The sequence below is a fragment of the Mobula birostris genome, chromosome 10, assembly GCF_030028105.1.
Source record: "Mobula birostris isolate sMobBir1 chromosome 10, sMobBir1.hap1, whole genome shotgun sequence".
In the NCBI taxonomy this organism is placed as follows: Eukaryota; Metazoa; Chordata; class Chondrichthyes; order Myliobatiformes; family Myliobatidae; genus Mobula; species Mobula birostris.
This window is the reverse complement of record NC_092379.1, coordinates 119,831,715-119,849,734: the sequence shown is the minus strand read 5'-3', so window position 1 is coordinate 119,849,734 and position 18,020 is coordinate 119,831,715. Positions and strand designations below refer to the sequence as shown.

Here is an 18,020-nt window from a genome sequence, read left to right as displayed (position 1 = left end):
CTGGTCTGTATTTAATGCTGTCTATGCCCCTTCCAGTCTCCTGATTTCCTTTCTCTATTGTATATCTTTTTATACTAAGTCAACTATCTTGTACTGGTTCATTCTACTGGTATACTGTATTGTTTGGGGCTGATTCTAATTTCACTTTTTATAAATTATAGCAAATTTCTCCTGTTGAATGTGGTCAAAGTCTTCAATCTTTCAAGGATGAGATATCTTGGTCAAGCTCAATGACAGTTGAAGTTTTATAGCATTAAGGGGGGAGGATTTATGAGTAGCTTGACAAATGAAGTTTTTAATGTATTGACTAAATTGTGATGCCAAAATGCTTGATGCAATTCCTCCAGATGAAATGAGATTTAAAAATCAATTTACAAATTTTGTGCTCTTTTCTCCAAATATCAAGTTGTGATTTTCTCATTTACCGGTATCCTGGAAAACCTCCCATGCAAGGCACAAATAATGGATTTGAGAAGAAGGCAAGGAAAACCCATTTTGTTCCTTTTATAATGTTGGGATGCATCATAAGATGTATGTACTGTAGAACAAATCAAGGTAAACAGTAAATTAAGACCAGGAAGCAGGTGAAGTTGAAATAAAGAAAAAAATACTAATTGTAGAACAATTGTGTAAATGCCATTCGAAGTTGTGAAAAAGTGCTGATCGTATAATTGATCACATGGTTGGTAGTATAATCAATGGAGTTGTTTACAAATGTTTATTGGAATTTATTTTATTGCTGGTTATGTGTGCATAACCTAGCAAAGCTATATATTTGCTTGCATAGTTAAAGCTTTGATCTAGCTCATTACTAATGGCTAGCTGCTGGGATTCTTTTAGTTGTGTGGGTAATGTTTTTGCATTAGATTCTCGGACTTAACTAATCAGCTATTAAGAAAAATGGATGAATTGTACTTGGAATAAACTTGGAAATCGTACATAATGGAAGCATTATATTCTATCTTTTTAAAGGATCAAAAGTTCTGAAACAAACATTTTCAGTTTATGCCCAGTCTATTTTGGAAAATTTGTACCACCGGCAGCTTATTTGAATGCAGTTGTTTATATGTAAAGTCTAATGTTTTCTGTTTTGCTGAGCTATTCTGTTTTTTCCCCTATCTACATTAACTGGAGCCCAAGAGAATTCAGTATCAGTACTCAAGTCTCGACTCCACACTCCCAATGTTTTATTCATGCTGTGGGGTACTTCCAGGATATTTCTCCCAATTTGTAGCAAATTTAGCTTTCTGTCTAACTGGCAAAAAATGTAAAATTCATTTGTTTAAATTTGGTAAGCAAACCTATCTGGCAAAGCACTGCATGTGTGGGAAATCACAAAATAAAAAGAGAATATGCTAGAAAATCTGTGGAAGCTGATTACTTTCTGGGTTGGAATTGTACTTTTGTAAGCTAACAAGTTTATTAATGGAGCATTTTAAACATTTTTCAACTTGGAGTTTAACCTGTTTTCTTCATCATCCTGGAAGCTACTCAGTATCAATGCATGTCAGAGCAATTCATTGTGTGGTGATGGATTGATAACGGCTTAGTCCTAAATAGGCTTATACGTCGAGTGTAGGGTTATATCCTTGCTCAATATCTGAGTAATGTCAACAAGATTCTATTCGATTTTTTTTAAAAGCAATATCATTTGCTATCAGAGCTCTCATTACAAATTCCTCTCCATGCTACGGTCCTGTGTATTTACATAGTTATTGAGCATGTTTATTATGTAATCACAAACCCTGACCAATTTAAAAACAATTGCCTCTAGTATGGGTCTAAATTGATCAAGGAAATGTTTAATGAGTTGCTTTTTAAGAACATGGGGAATAGGAGCAGGAATAGGCAACTGGTTCATCAAGCTTTATCATTCAATAAAATCATGGCTGCTTTGGTTATCTTGTGAAAAGCCTTGGCTTTCCAGTTGCCACTAACATTGCTGTTTATTTTACACAGTACTGACAATATCTAATTTTGAATTCCCTTTGGTGTTTGAATACAAAAAGCATGAAGTTGTATAGCCTGTTGTGACGTTATGGTAATTAAGGGCACTTGACAGACACTTGACAAATATTCCAGTGACTCATTCAACTTGTCCTCATCCAAAGATAACTACAGTCATCGGTAGCTAAATCATTTTAGATCCTATTACATTGCACTTCTGAGGATATCTGATGTGTGATCTCGACTTGCTGCAATAGCAGATCAATGTGATCTTGTGTGCTGTCAAACATGGTAAGGCATCCAGGGCACAAGTGATCAGACTGAAACATGGAGGTATGACTGTTCTATCACAGCCTACATGCTTTTGGAGGGTGGTGGTGGGGGGGGGGGGTTGGGGTTGGTGGAAGGTGTACTTGAATGATCATGATGGTTCTTGGAGGCTTGGGGCTAAAAGGGAGCATTGAGAACTGTATATGATGGTGGGAGAAGTCTGTTTTAATGAATGGCTGAGCAGAAACACTGGCAGCAAGGGGCGATGGTGACAGTGAAGAAACAGAAATAAAGGGGGAAGGCTCCCTGTAGCAGCAGAAGTGAGGTTTTGGACAGGTTGCTGCAGTAAACAAGGAACTACAGCCCTGGAAAAATGGGGGGGGGGGGGGAATTGCAAAAAACATTCCTTCAAAACAATGAGGAATGGCTTTTAATTAACTACTGGTTTTGTGTCTGAGAATAATATAGGATTAGTTTAATGGGAGAAATGTGCAATATAACCAAAGTAACCTAATGGATATGCAGTAGAGAGGATTGATAGTTCCCTCCAAAATGAGGTTAGAGTGCTAAAAGCACTACTGCATTAGGCAGTCAATCGTACACTGATAATCTGTCCACTTGTTTAGAAACTCTGATAAGTGAGTTGGATATCAACATGACTTCACAAATTAAGTTTAAGCAATGGAGACAAGAATAAAGATCTCAACCCAATATGTTGACTTGAGTATTTCCTTGTACAGTTGCTGGCTGACCAGAGTTCCTACAGCTCTTTTATTGAAGTTAGAAGGTTCTGTTTTTAGTCATATTTTTGATCCCAGGGGGAAATTGGTTTTTGTTACAGTTGCACCATAAATAATAGTAATAGAACCATAAATAGTTAAATAGTAATATGTAAATTATGAAATAAATCCAGGACCAGCCTATCGGCTCAGGGTGTCTGACACTCCAAGGGAGGAGTTGTAAAGATTAATGGTCACAGGCAGGAATGACTTCCTATGACGCTCTGTGCTGCATCTTGGAGGAATGAGTCTCTGGCTGAATGTACTCCTGTGCCCACCTAGTACATTATGTAGTTGATGGGAGACATTGACCAAGATGGCATGCAACTTAGACAGCATCCTCTTTTCAGACACCACCATCAGAGAGTCCAGTTCCATCCTCTAAGTTTAAAAACAACTTATTTTCGAAAAGTAGCATCCAAGAACCAATATTTGTAATTGTGCAGTAACTTTGGTTTTTTTTTTAAGTGAAATAAAAATGAGTTTTGGTACTAACAGGAGTAACTTCCATTGACCTAGAAAAATTCACCCATACAACACCACTGAACCTTTAAAGGTGTGAGATCATCAGTTATCTTCATTTTCTGAACTCGTATTTGCTGCATTTTCTCTATCACACTTACTGAAGTGATCACAATTCAGTTAGCAGCAGTAATAAACATTGATACCTGAGGTTGTAAAATGTGTCACAAAATTGCTAGTATGTCTTGCCTGATTTGAACCAGGTTGGGCAGAGGAGGAGGTGGTTGGAGGTGTAGAGAGTGGAGAATGAGGAAAAACATAAAACATTGGACAAAAATGCAGTGCTTAAAAACATAATCCTTCAATTCAGCATAAAGATGAATTAATGCTCTCCTTTTTTTAATAAAAAAGATCTTGCTGTGCTCTTCCAACAATGGCCATTATGATAGTGTCCTTACAAAGCAGTTTCAAGGGGTTGCAGCTGTGTGTCAAGGTAGGCTTAAAGCATTAAATAATTGCATTGATTATTTTATTTTTAAAATGCTGTTGATTTGGTATTTTTACTACCTGAAGTGAAGTAAAAGTTAATGTACAGTTCTAGTGACATTTATCTGACATCTAACTTGGACGCAAGTCAAAAAAAAAGCAGTGTGATGTATAATTATCCAAGAATGGCATAAAGATGTATGGCTTAGGGTACAAATCTGATTATTTGAACACAATGATTGGCTGGTATTGAAAGGCAATTTGGAAATTTTTTTTGATGGCGGGGGGGTGGGGGAGTAGGTGGTTGGAGGTGTAGAGAATGGAGGATGAGAAATTTCCTTGGTGTTTTTTTTGTGATGTTTATAATGACCATTAATATTCCTCCCCCCCCCCCCCCCAGCTTGAAAGTGTTCTTTATCTATAAGTAACTTGTTTATAACAGTGGCAGCTGTGAAGTTCTTCAGCACAGTGTCTTTTTGTTTAAAGCTACAGTATATTAAAGTGCTAAATCATTGTGATTGCCTTCATTATCTTATGGAGTAGATTTCTTTATTATTGAAAAGATACTGCAATAGCCATGCCAAAATTTGTTTTGCTTAACAGCATTATGTAGCTTCAGTTTGTCAGTTAAAAGTAATATTCAGATATGTCTTGTAATGTTCAACAAAGCAGAACATATTCATACATAATATATTGATAATATTACCATAATCTCAGTCTGTATCAAAGGTATGGTGTAATCTGTAAATTTCAAATGATTTGGGGGGAAAAATTGGAAGCAGAGATTAGGCAGAATAAATTCAGTATTTCATTCCAGTCCTTGGTTTTGGCACTAGTTGGCACTTCTGAACTTGTACTCTGTTCTTTCTCCAAATACAAGAGGAATAAATGCATAAAATGCCTTTTATTTCAGCGGTTGTATATGAAATGTTGTACAGAGATGTCTTTGGAGTCGATGAAGAAGAACTGCGAGGAGCAGTGGAACTATTCCGTAATCACGGCAAGAAAACCAGGAGAACAAGTACATCCCAAGGCAATGATGCTGAACATCTTTCTGAAAAGGTTGTACGGTATGTAATGTTGGTTATGAATATAGGAAGTACAGCACGTTGCAGGTCCTTAAACTTAATTTGTTGTGCTAACCTTTTAACCTACTCCAAGATCAATCTAATGCTTCTCTCCACATAGGCAAATTTCTGAAGGAAGAATCTAGGGTTATCAGTCTCTTAAATGCCCCTACTGTATCTATCTTCTACTACTATGGTAGCATGTTCCACAAATCCACAAATTGCTGTATTTGAAAAAAAACCTTTTATTCTTCTTTCTTCTCCCTTCTTCCCCCCCCCCCCCAATATTTTCCTGAAATCTCCTTAAAATTATACCGCAGACACGAAGAAATCTGCAGATGCTGGAAATTCAAGCAACATACACAAAAAATGCTGGTGAACGCAGCAGGCCAGGCAGCATCCATAGGAAGAGGTACAGTCGACGTTTTGGGCTGGGACCCTTCGAAGGATCTTGGCCCAAAATGTCGACTGTACCTCTTCCTACAGATACTGCCTGGCCTGCTGCATTCACCAGCGTTTGTGTGTGTGTTGCTTAAAATTATACCCTCTTGTATTAGCCATTTCTGCTTTTGGGGGGGGGGAGGGAGGACCAAGCTATTACTCCATTTATGCCCCTTATTTTGTATTCCTGTATCAATTCACACCTTGCCTTCTTTGCTCCAAAGAGCAAAGCTTGAATCCACTCAACCTTTCCTCATAAGACATGTTCCCTAATCCAGGCAGTATTGTGGTAGATCTCTTGTACATCCTCTAAAGCTTCCAGTTCCTTCCGATAATGAGACCAGAGCTGGACACAATACTCCAAATGTGATCAAACCAGAGTTTTATAGAGCTACAACATGACATTGCAGCTCTTGAACTCAATCCTTCAACAAATAAGGCCAACATACCATAAGCTGCCTTAACTACAGAGAATGCCCCATCTACTACCACCCTCTGCCTTCTGTAGGGAGTTTATTCTGAATCTCTGGATCCTATGCCTCCTGACTCCTGAGTTTTCCATGGAGAACCTTTTGAATACCTTACTAAAATCCATATATTACAGATCCACTGTTCTACTTTCATAAATTCGTTTTGTCACTGCCTCAAAGAATTAAATCAGGCTCATGAGACGTGACCTATTGCTCAGCCATGCTGACTATCCCTAATCCAGACTATATCGCTTCAGTCTAAGAATATTCTCCGATAGTTTTCCCACTACTGACATTGTTCAGTGCTCTGTATTTCTCAGTTATTCTTGTTATCTTGAAAAAAGGAAAAACATTTAACCCCCTCCTATCTTCTGTCCTAAATTTTGGGTATCTAAATCGGGGAGAAGGTTGGTGTCCTGAATTGCTGTTCACGTTACTAAGTTGAAATATTAAACAAAACCTATTCATTTTCAGTATTTCTCATCTTTTGTACTCAGTAATACTATGTACATCTTGAGTATTGGCAATCCTTGGTTTCTTGTTGGTTATTTTCTTTTGTATATCAGCGCAACTCATTGCAGGGATTTGCAATGAGCTATTTCAAATTTTGTGCACATTAAGAAAGCAGTTGTAACTATCATTGGTTTGAATTGAGTAACAGCATTTATAAAACTAGTGAATGTTGGTTGCAGGGTAAATGGATGGGGTTGTCACCAATTTAGTAGGTTGTGGAACCCATTCTGTATCCCTCTGCGCTTAATTTCTCTAACAATGTGTAGCATATTGTACGGGAGAGGTAGTGAATGTCATTTACTTGGATTTTCAGAAGCTGTTTGATAAGGTACCTCACGGTAGGCTGCTTAACAAGATAAAATCCTATGGTGTTACAGAAAATATACTGGCATAGATGGCGAATGGCTGACAGGCAGAAGGCAGCGAGTGGGAGTAAAGGGGGCATTTTCTGGTTAGCTGCTGGTGACTAGTGTTCCTCTGGTCAGTATTGGGACCACTACATGTTAGTGATTTGGATAATGGAATTGGCTTTATGGCAAAGTTTGCACATGAAATGATTGCTGGAGGGGTAGGTAGTGCTGAGGAAGCAATGTGATTGCAGCAGGGCTTGGACAAATTGAAAGAATAGGCAAAAAAGTGACAGATGGAATACAATGTTAGGAAATGTATGGTAATGCATTTTGGTAAAAGAAACAATGGTGCAGACTATTATCTAAATGGAGAGAAAATTTAAACATCAGAGGTGCAAAGAGATTAGTGAGTCCTTGTGCAAGACTCCCAGAGGTTAATTTCATGTTGAGTTTGTGGTAAAGAAAGCAAATGAAGTTTTGGCATTCATTTCAAGAGGAATAGAATACAAAAACAAGGAGATAATGCTGAGTCTTTATAAGAGACTAGTCAGGCCGCACTTGGAGAATTATCAACAATTTTAGGCACAGTATCTCAGAGGATGTGTTGTCATTGGAGAGAGTCCAGAGGAAGTTCACGATTTCAGCAATGAATGAGTTAACATATGAATGTTTCCAGTTTTGGCATCTCATTGAATTTGGAAGAATGTAGGGGGATCTCATTGAAACCTACTGAATGCTGAAAGGTCTAGATAGGATGGATATGAAGAGCATGTTTCCTATGGTAGGGGTGTCCAGAACAAGAAGGCGCAGCCTTAACATTGAGGGGCAACCCTTTAGAATAGAGGTAAGGAGGATTTTTTTTCTTAAAACCTAGAGTAGTGAATCTCTGGAATGCTCTGCCATAGACAGCTGTAGAGGGCAAGACCATGGGTATATTTAAAGTGAAAGTTGATCACTTCCTAATTGGTCAGGGCATCAGAGGTTGTAGCGAGAAGGTGGGTGTATGGGGTTGAGTGGGATATGGGCTCAGCCATGATGGAACAGACTCAATGGGCTGAATGGCCTGATTCTGCTCCTCTCTCGTTTGGTCTTGTACCAATTTGTTTCATCTCTCAGATATTAATGAGCCTGATTTGATTATTAATCAGGGAACTATTTTAGTGCAGGGCACTATCAATCATATGATTAAATTAAAGATACCAGTGTTTGACAATCAGTCAGGTAATTCTACAAATTAGAGTTTAGGAATGAAGCTCTGTCAAGTTCCTGGAAAAGAACACTTTTATCTGCTTGCACTCTTGTACAACTTTTGAATAAACTTAGCGTCAGATTATTTATGAAAGAAGTTGGGTAGCACTTAGTTCCACCAAGGGTGTTGGCAACATGGTCACAAGAAAAGTATAATTAGTCCAACTAAATTAACACTGAAATTGGATTTTGAGTAATTCATGAGAGAAAAGATGGATTTGGGATGCTTTTCAGGTGAGGATCTTGGTGAGAACAGGAACAGGGTAGAGTGATGTTTTACTCTTGTCAATCATAGAATTTAAAACTGGGTTATTAAAATACTAATTATATTGGTTAATATTCGCCATAATTAGTGACTATTTCCATGTTGGAAGCTGTCTGGATTATTAAGAATAAGAGTATCTGGTCCTTGGAAAAGTGCTTTAATAGGGGGAAAACATGGCACCTACATCATGCACTGTGGGGAACAGCCCCTTCCCACTTTCCAATTTTGTATGCCTCTGTCTGATTGGATTGCAAAAGAGTTGATCTTTGTTTGGTTAACTAACTCGGGTACTGTAGCACAGACATTTGTCACCAGTATAATGCAGCTGAGTTATTACATAATTCTGATAGGAAGTAAGCTAATTGAATCATGATTAAATCACTTAATAACAAGCTGTTTGATTTAAAACATTGGGCACATTTTTAAGAATGAATAAAGGCATCCGTTAGTCTTGTGAGACCATGGATGTGTGCCTGGAAAGTCTTCACTCTCCAGGGCGCAGGCCTGGGCAAGGTTGTATGGAAGACCAGCAGTTGCCCATGCTGCAAGTCTCCCCTCTCCACGACACCGATGTTGTCCAAGGGAAAGGCATTAGGACCCATACAGCTTGGCACCGGTGTCATCGCAGAACAATGTGTGGTTAAGTGCCTTGCTCAAGGACACAACACGTTGCCTCGGCTGGGGCTCGAACTCATGATCTTCAGGTTGCTAGTCCAATGCCTTAACCACTTGGCCATGTGCCCACACAGAAGAATGAATAATTTTTTGTATTAAATTTGTATATTTTAGTCATTTCATTGTATATTATGAAAGTAGTAACGTTTGTAACAGTGGGAATATTTGGTTGGAGGGGGGTGTGCAGAGAAGTACCGGTAATTAATCTTGAATAGTTCATTACCTAGAACTGACAATGTCAGAGAAGGACATTGAAGTGGAATTTGTTAGAGATTCACACCTAGGACTGCTTTTATTTAAAATAAAGATTTGAGGTAACAAATGTTTTAGTCTAGTTTTTTTTCTTTTGTTTCAGAAAAAATGGCAAAGAAAATAGTGAATTGGAGAGCTTACCAGAGGAGAAAATGGCAAAGCATTCTACAGAAGAAATTAAGGTAGCAGTGTTTCATTGAAATTTGAATCAATTTCTTGATGCTGTAAGGCTTAAAAAGAATTTGGTGATTCATTATTCCTGATAATTGGTTGTGCACTGGCTACATATTCTGGAATGAGGATGCCTTGTGTACAGGGTATAATCATTAAGTAGATTGATTCAATAGCTAACTTGTACTAAGGTCCCATAAGAAGACCAGCTGGTAATCATCTCAGTTTTTAGTGGCTGGGATAAAAGTTGGTTAGTGCAGAAGAGAACTCCTCCTCGTGATTCTTTTATTCTCTTGTCTCTTGGTCTCTGGAACATTTGGACCCAAATGAAATGCAGCATGACTTTGTAATTTTTTTAAAATGTAAAGCACTACAGAACTTCATTGATAATGCACTAATCACTCCATATCTAGAATGGGGCTGTATTCAATTTGTTACTGGAAGGAGCTGCCGTCAGGACATGGCCTTGGCCTAACTTCCCATTCTTTGAATCAATTTCATGTGAAGAAATCTAATCCTCACTGAATGAGAAAGAACCAAGAGATGTCAGTGTTTTGAAGCATAGATTGAATAAGACGAAATGATCCATCAGGCACATGACTATTTGCAAAGAATTCTATAGTGCAATCACCAATGTCTCTACCAATTTGATGTCCAAGGAGAGTAAGCTGAGCAGTTCTGAGAAAACCACTGGAGAGATTACTTTGATACAATCCTTAATGTCAAAGAGACTCTTTCAGTGCTGTAGTGATCTTTGGGCCATCTGCTTCATGCCAGACTATCATTCTGCCCCAGTGGACCTGCACCTGGATCATAGTCCTCCACACCTCCCCCATCCATGTACTTGCCCAAACTTCTCTTAAGTGTTGAATTCAAACTCTCATCCACCTGTTAGCAGCTTATTCCACACTCTCACTAGCCTTTGAAATTTCCTTGTAAGCATTTCACTTTTCACCCATAACCTAAAACCTCTAGTTCTAGTCTCACCTGAGATCAGGAAACTGCAAGCAAGTTTTTTCTACTATCTATACCCTTCATAACTTTCTATACCTCTATTATATACCTATATATTTTTAAAAAAAAACCTACCCATTTTGACCTTGCAGTTTCTTAACTCTACCCACAAGGATTCTGTCTTCTAATTGTATATTACTACTTTCTAAGGTTAATTTCTTCTAAAACCAACAGTCTCACCAACCCCACCTCTACCCACCCAGTAGGATGCCTATGCTTTGATATTAAGCTCCCAGCTGTGATCTTTCAGCCATGACTCTGCTTACAATGTCATATCTGCCAACTTCTAACTGCGCTACAACATCATCTACCTTTCTGTATATTGTATCAGGTATAACACTTTCAGTGCTGTATTCACCACCATTCTTTAATTATATCTCCATATTGCCTGAAATTAATTTTTCATCACTTTCTAAGGTTGGTCTTATTTATTCTAGAGATTCTGTCACTTCAGCACACTCTGTTCCTTTTATTTTATCCACACTTTTCCGAGCTGGTGAACCCCCACCCTACTATTAGCTTAAAGGACTATCCACAGCTTCAGTTAGGCAATTTGCCAGGACCCTGGTCCCTGCATCGTTCAGATGGAGTCCATCCCATTGAGATAGTTCCCTCCTCAAATATAGATGCCAATATCCCACAAATTCAAATCCACTAATGTACTAATCTTAAATGATTTAGTGTTCCATGTTTCAAGAAATCTGCTATTATGCCAGTCTCTCAAAAAAAAAAAAAAAAAATCAGATCACTGGATTTAATGACTACAGGCCAGGTGCACTCACTCCTGTAATAATGAAGAAAGATCAGTCTTTTCAATTCTCAAATATATAACTCAACATTTTCTAGATTCATTAGTTTGCTTACAGAGCCAACAGATCTGTAGATTATGCAGTTAACATCAGTCTGCCATCTCTGCACGACTTATACATGTTCAGGACAAAAAAGTGGGTGGGAAAAATCATTGCAGACAGTACCTACCCAGCAAAAGTGCCTTTTCCCAAAGCTCACTTCTGGAAAGTGCTATAAGCCTATTTCAGCAAAAACTTCATGCCATTTTAGAAGTTTCTTCACCCAGGCAGCAAGATGGCACCAGCAACCATTGGTGACGTTCTGCAGACAGCTCAGAAAGCTGCCAAGTACTCTTAGTACAGGGGATCCAAACTTGGGATCCATAAACTCCTTAACGGGATTGGTCCATGGCATAAAAGTGGTTTGGGAAACCCTGCCGAACTGTGATTTCTGCAGCCTGTAATTTTTTTAAGGATTTGGCTTTAAACAGACTAAATGATCTGGTGCTTTTGTGATCTGTGGGATTCAGGAAAATAGACTCTAGTGCTGGTACGGCCAGGGCAGCTGTCACTGGGGGTGGAGTCTACATCAAGGCCTGATGGTGGAAGACTAACCTGCACCAATTAAAGCGTCACGCAAGTTTAACATAGTTGAGGACGAGAGCAGAAAACGAGCAATGTCCAGCAACATCTGCCTTTATTTTCCTCTTGCTACTGTTGTTGGGTAGCAGGTACAGGAGTGTTGGGTCTCTCACTGCCATGTTCAGGTGTAGTTGATTTTCAGCCAGTCAGGCCCGTGGACGGGCGTCCTCACGTCCATGCTGAACAGACTCTGCAGCTGTGGGCTCTTTCTCGGGGACTCCACAGTTCATTTATCATGTGTTTTTTGTCTACTATTTTTTACTATTTGTGCAGTTTGTCCTCTTTTGAAAATTGCATGCAACAGTCTTGTGTGTTTTTGAATTCTAACTTTGATCGACCATTATAGTTATCCACCCCACGACTCTACCTCAGTCACTGCACTGTAAGCATTTTAAAAACTTCAAAAGACTTTTTAATATGCTATTACATTGAAAGTGCATTGTGGTATTAATACACATTTTATTCCACATATATACATTAACCTCGAAGTTTATTTTTTAATTCTTTATTCCTATTGAATGTTTTTGTTGCATGTTGCACCCCACAGCACAGCAAATTCCTAATACGTGCAAATGTATATGGTGAATAAAGCTGATCCTAGCAGTGTATTTTCACATGGATCTTTTGAGCCATGCATTTTATTTTGATCACACATTATACATGTATTAACCCTGTGTGAATTTGTACGTGACTTGAGTAACAATCCAGAGGTTATTACCTTTTCAGTGTTTGAATTTGATCCCTAACTGCTTGAATTCTTTCAGCTCAATCTCTTTCCTCCTCCATTGGTTCCCACAAGGACTTCAACAACTGAATCTTCCCCTCCCACTCCAAATTCCTCTGCAGGTCAGATGAGATGTTCTGAACATAGGCACCAGGCAGACAACACTATCTTTGGGATTCTCAATCCTGACACAGAATTCTCTTCCCCTGACGATACAATCCTTAATTACAACTATATTTCTTTCTTCTCCCCCCTCCCCCACCTTTACAATGGCTCTCTGAACCATTGTGCCACAGTCTGACTGCTTATCCATCCTACAACTCTCTCACTCTCATCCTCAGTGAGTAACAATCTCAGACCTGTATGCAAAACTAACTTTTCAGCTGGTTACTTCATGAAGAGTCACCAAGTTAATTGAGTGCTTTATCGCTTCAGTATTACCATCTGCTTTATCCCTAAAGTTATACTTTGAGTAATGGACCTTTTAGAGACTTCATTGAAAAGACAAGTTGAAAATGGAATAATAATGTGTTTAACTTGTAATAGAGCAATGATTTTCTATGATTTTATTTTTAAAACTATGAAAAGCCATTGAATAGTTTATTGATTTGATTTCAGCATTTCACCTTTTGTTTACCCTCTGTTATTTACAAGTTTTTGTTAAAATGTTTCTCTGGACTGAACAAGATGATTTTCACTGTAAGGCTACCAAAGCTGTGGTAAAAATGATTTTACTTTGAAATTTGAACCACTTGTGTACTGTTCCAAGTTCAGCTTGGTCAAATGAGGCAGTGCCCAGTGTTGAAAATGGTGATTCATCTGATAGGACTTAATTCCTGCAATTTTCACTTCTGATTTATTCAATTACCTTGTATTTCAGACTGTGGATGGCCCATCAAAGATGCCATTTCCCTTTAAGGTGTTGAAGGCGCTGGATTCAGAAATTTATCGCAATGTGGAATTTGATGTTTGGCTTGACAGCAGGAAAGGTAGCCATTCATAATGGTCTTATTTCCATTGATTTGGAGAGGGTAGGAAGGATGACATGGGCACTAGCCTCCCCAGCATCCAGAACGTCAAGGAGTGATATTTCAGGAAAAAGGGGCATCCATCATTAAGAAACCCTCTCACCCAGGCCAAGCATTCTTCTCATTGCTACCATCAGGGAGGAAGTACAGGAGCCTGAAGGCACAGACTCTGATTCTTCCCCTCTGCCATCAGATTTCTGAATGGCCATTGACCCCATAAGTGCAACCACACTTTTTTCACTATTTTAACTTTTTGAATATTTGTAAACTTGCTGTAATTTAGTTTTTGTATTGTTGCCACATAACATTTTTGCAACATATGGCATTGCTATTAAACCTGATTATTTTGAATTGGAAATTTGGGAAAGATTGAGATAAATAGCTAATTTAGTTTTGAAGCATAGTAAAGACAATGTTGTACATAATTCTGACACAAGTAAAAACAATGCTGGAAATGGCAGATCAGGAGGTACCCAACAGGAAGAAAGTGGCATTAACATTTCCAATTGATAACTTTATCTTGGTGTATATTGAACACTTCCTATTTTATAATTCAAATTGGTAGCATTGATTTTTTGCACGTTTGACTTGAGGCACATAAGCAAGTGCTTGCACATAGTGGTATTTAGGTGGAACAGAAATCTGTTAGTAACCATTACTTTTGTGGTGGTAAATACTCTCTCCCACTGCTTCATGTTGACCTTTTTCTATTTATCTTGATTCTGATCTGAGCTTGAATGATCAAAGTGAACATTTTTTTTCCCCTCAAAGTTTAAGGTTTTTCTTATTACAGAGCAGCAGAAAGTGGACTATATGGTGGTTTCTGGACAGCAGTACTGCTTGGGGGATAAATGCCAGGTGAGTTAGACCAAAAGATATAGGAGCAGATGTAGGCTATTTGGCCCATTGAGTCTGCTCCTCCATTCAATCATGGGCTGATCCAATTCTTCCAGTCATCTCCACTCCCCTGCTTTCTCCCCATACCCTTTGATGCCTTGGCTAATCAAGAACCTATCTATCTCTGCCTTAAATACACCCAATGACACGACCTCCACAGCCATTTGTGGCAACAAATTCCACAGATTTACCACCCTCTGACTAATTTCTCCGCATCTCAGTTCTAAAAGGACGTATTTCAATCCTGAAGTCGTGTCCTCTTGTCCTAGACTCCCCTACCATGGGAAATAACCTTGCCATATCTAATCTGTTCAGACCTCAACATTCGGAATGTTTCTGAGATCCCCCTTTTCCCCCCCCCCCCCGCCATTTTCCTGAACTCCAGGGAATACAAACCTAGAACTGCTAGACGTTCCTCATACAGTAACCCTTTCACTCCAGGAATGATTCTCGTGAATCTTATCTGAACCCTCTCCAATGTCACTATATCCTTTCTAAAATAAGGAGCCCAAAACTGCACACAATACTCCAAGTGTGGTCTCACAAGTGCCTTATAGAGCCTCAACATCACATCCCTGCTCTTGTATTCTATACCGCCTAGAAATGAATGCCAATGTTGCATTCGCCTTCACAACCAACTCGACCTTGAGGTTAATGTTTAGGGTACCCTGCACAAGGACTCCCAAGTCCCTTTGCATCTCTACATTTTGAATTCTCTCCCCATCTAAATAATCTGCCCACCAAATTTATTTCTTCCACTAAAGTGCATGACCATACACTTTCCAACATTGCATTTCATTTGCCACTTTGCCTATTCTCCTAAACTATCTAAGTCTTTCTGCAGGCACTGTTTCCTCAACACTACCTGCTTCTCTACCTGTCTTTGTATCATTGGCAAATTTAGCCACAAATCCATTAATACCGTAGTCCAAATCATTGACATACATTGTAAAAAGCAACGGTCCCAACACTGACCCCTGTGGAGCTCCACTGGTAACTGGCAGCCAGCCAGAATAGGGTACCCTTATTCCCACTGTTTTCTGCCAACCAGCCAATTCTCCACCCATACTAGTAACTCCCTGTAATTCAATGGGCTCTAAGCAGCCTCATGTGCAGTACCTTGTCAAAGACCTTCTGAAAATCCAAGTACACCGCGTTTACTGTATCTCCTTTGTCTAAGCTGCTTGTAATTTCCTCAAAAAATGCAGTAGGCAAGGTTTTCCTTTCAGGAAACCATGCTGGCTTTGGCTTTTCTTGTCATGTGCCTCCAGGTACTCCGTATTCTCATCCCTAACAATCGATTCCAACAACTTCCTGACCACTGATGTCAGGCTAACAGGTCTATAGTTTCCTTTCTGCTGCCTCTCAACCTTCTTAAATTGCGGAGTAGCATTTGCAATTATAGTCATCCAGTACAATGCCAGGATCTATCAATTCTTGAAAGATCATTGTTAATGCCTCTGCAATCTCTCCAGCTACTTCCTTCAGAACCTGAGGGTACATTCCATCAGGTCTAGGAGATTAATCCACCCTCAGACCATTAAGCTTCCTGCACACCTTCTCAGTCATAATTTCTACTGCACAAACTTCACTTCCCTGACATTCTTGAATGTCTGGTGTACTGCAGACATCTTCCACTGTGAAGACTGATGCAAAATACATATTCAGTTCCTCTGCCATCTCTGCATCTCTCATTACAATATCTGTAGCGTCATTTTGTATTTGTCCCATATCTACCCTGGACACTCTTACCCTTTTATAACTTTTTAAATTTAAAAAAAAAAACTTTTAGTATCTTTGATATTAGTCACCAGCTTCCTCTCATAATTCATCGTGTCCTGCAAGTTTTTAAAAGCTCCCCAAACCTCTATCTTCCCATTAGCTCTGGCTTCCTTGTATGCCTTCTCTTTTGCTTTTATTTCACTTGTCAGCCTCTGTAGTGTCCTTCCCTTTGAAAATTTCTTCTTATTTCGAATATATCTGTCTTGCCCTTCCCTCATTTTTCACAGAAACTCCAGCCATTGCTGCTCTGTTGTCTTTCCTGCAGATGTCCCTTTCCAGTCAACTTCGGCCATTTCCCCCCTCATGTCATTGTAATTTCCTTTATTCCACTGAAATACTGACACATTGGATTTTATTTTTTCCTCCTCAAATTTCAAAGTGAACTCTCATATTGTGATCACTGTTCCTTAAGGGTTCCTTAACCTTAAGCTCTCTTATCACCTCTGGGTCATTACACGACACCCAATCTAGCACAGCTGATTCCCTAGTGGGCTCAACAAGCTGTTCTTAAAAAGGCATCCCTTAGGCATTCTACATATCTGTCTTGAGGTCCAGTACTGATCTGGCTTTCCCAATCCACTTTCATGTTAAAATCTCCAACGATTATCACATTACCTTTCTGACATACCTTTTTCTATCTCCTGCTGTAATTTGTAATCCACATCCCAGATGCTCTTTGGAGGCCTGAATACAACTGCCATTAGGGTCCTTTTACCCTTGCCATTTCTTAACTCAACCCATACTCTACACCTTCCAATCCTATGTCATCTCTTTCCCAATGATTTAATATTATTTCTTATACACAGCCACACCACCCACTCTGCCGACTAACCTCTCTTTCTGATTATACCGTACATCCTTGGATGTTTGGCCCCCACTGGCAGCCATCCTTTAGCTAAGTTTCAGAGATGGCCACAATGTCATATTTGCTAAACTGTAGCTGAATTTCAAGATCATCCATTTTATTCCTTATGTTGCATGCATTCAAATACAATGCTCTGAGTCCAGTATTTGTTGCTTTATTTAACTGTACCATGCCTCTATTGCCCTGTAACTCATGCCAGTGGCTCTGATTAAGCCTCATCTCCTGCCTGTTCTATCTATAATATCTGTTGCATGCTATCTTTGATTTGTTTTCCCCTTCGGCCTTATCACTCTTGTTCCCATCCCTTTGGTCATCAAAGTCTTGAGCCCCATTGTTTTTTCAGTGAAATGCACTTGGTTTTTCAATTTGGTGATCTCATTAAGCTTCCATATTTTCCAATTAATAGCTCATTAATTTAGCTGTAGTTTTTTGTAACTAATTCTGTGAAATGGGATCTATAAATCTTATCAGTACCTGCTGATCCTAAAGTGTGTGTCTACAGGTGAAACTTGAGCAAGGAGGGAAATACTACAATGCTCACATTCAAGAAGCAGGACAAGATGGCAACTCGGTGACTGTCTTCATAGAAGAATTAGCTGGAAAGTTAGTTTTCGCACAACTTTTTTTCAATAGAAAAATATTCCCTGTTCAATACAGGTATTGGCCTAATAAAACAGGCAGTTGCAGTGTAACCATGTTTATGAAATTGTTACCAGAATTGAAGCTGATTACTCTGGAGATGGGTTGGCTGGGGGAAGAATGCAGAAATATTAAGGGTAAAATGTTTGACTATAGTGAGCACCACCTGCTAATCCTGGGAGCGTGAAATATAAATGGCTAAATTTTAATTCTACCTGCAAATCCTGATTCTGAACTGAAAGTAA

General features: G+C 39.0%; 1 protein-coding gene across 1 annotated transcript in view; it reads left to right on the top strand.

The window, feature by feature from the left end:
• The window catches only part of alg13 (ALG13 UDP-N-acetylglucosaminyltransferase subunit), an 89,649-nt gene that overhangs the window by 41,021 nt on the left and 30,608 nt on the right, over positions 1-18,020 (top strand). Inside the window, exons 10-16 of the mRNA XM_072269769.1 lie at positions 407-479; positions 3,870-3,951; positions 4,858-5,014; positions 9,329-9,407; positions 13,445-13,553; positions 14,386-14,450; positions 17,639-17,739. Of these exons, the coding sequence (XP_072125870.1) occupies positions 407-479; positions 3,870-3,951; positions 4,858-5,014; positions 9,329-9,407; positions 13,445-13,553; positions 14,386-14,450; positions 17,639-17,739 (666 nt within the window). The remainder of the gene's footprint in view (positions 1-406; positions 480-3,869; positions 3,952-4,857; positions 5,015-9,328; positions 9,408-13,444; positions 13,554-14,385; positions 14,451-17,638; positions 17,740-18,020) is intronic.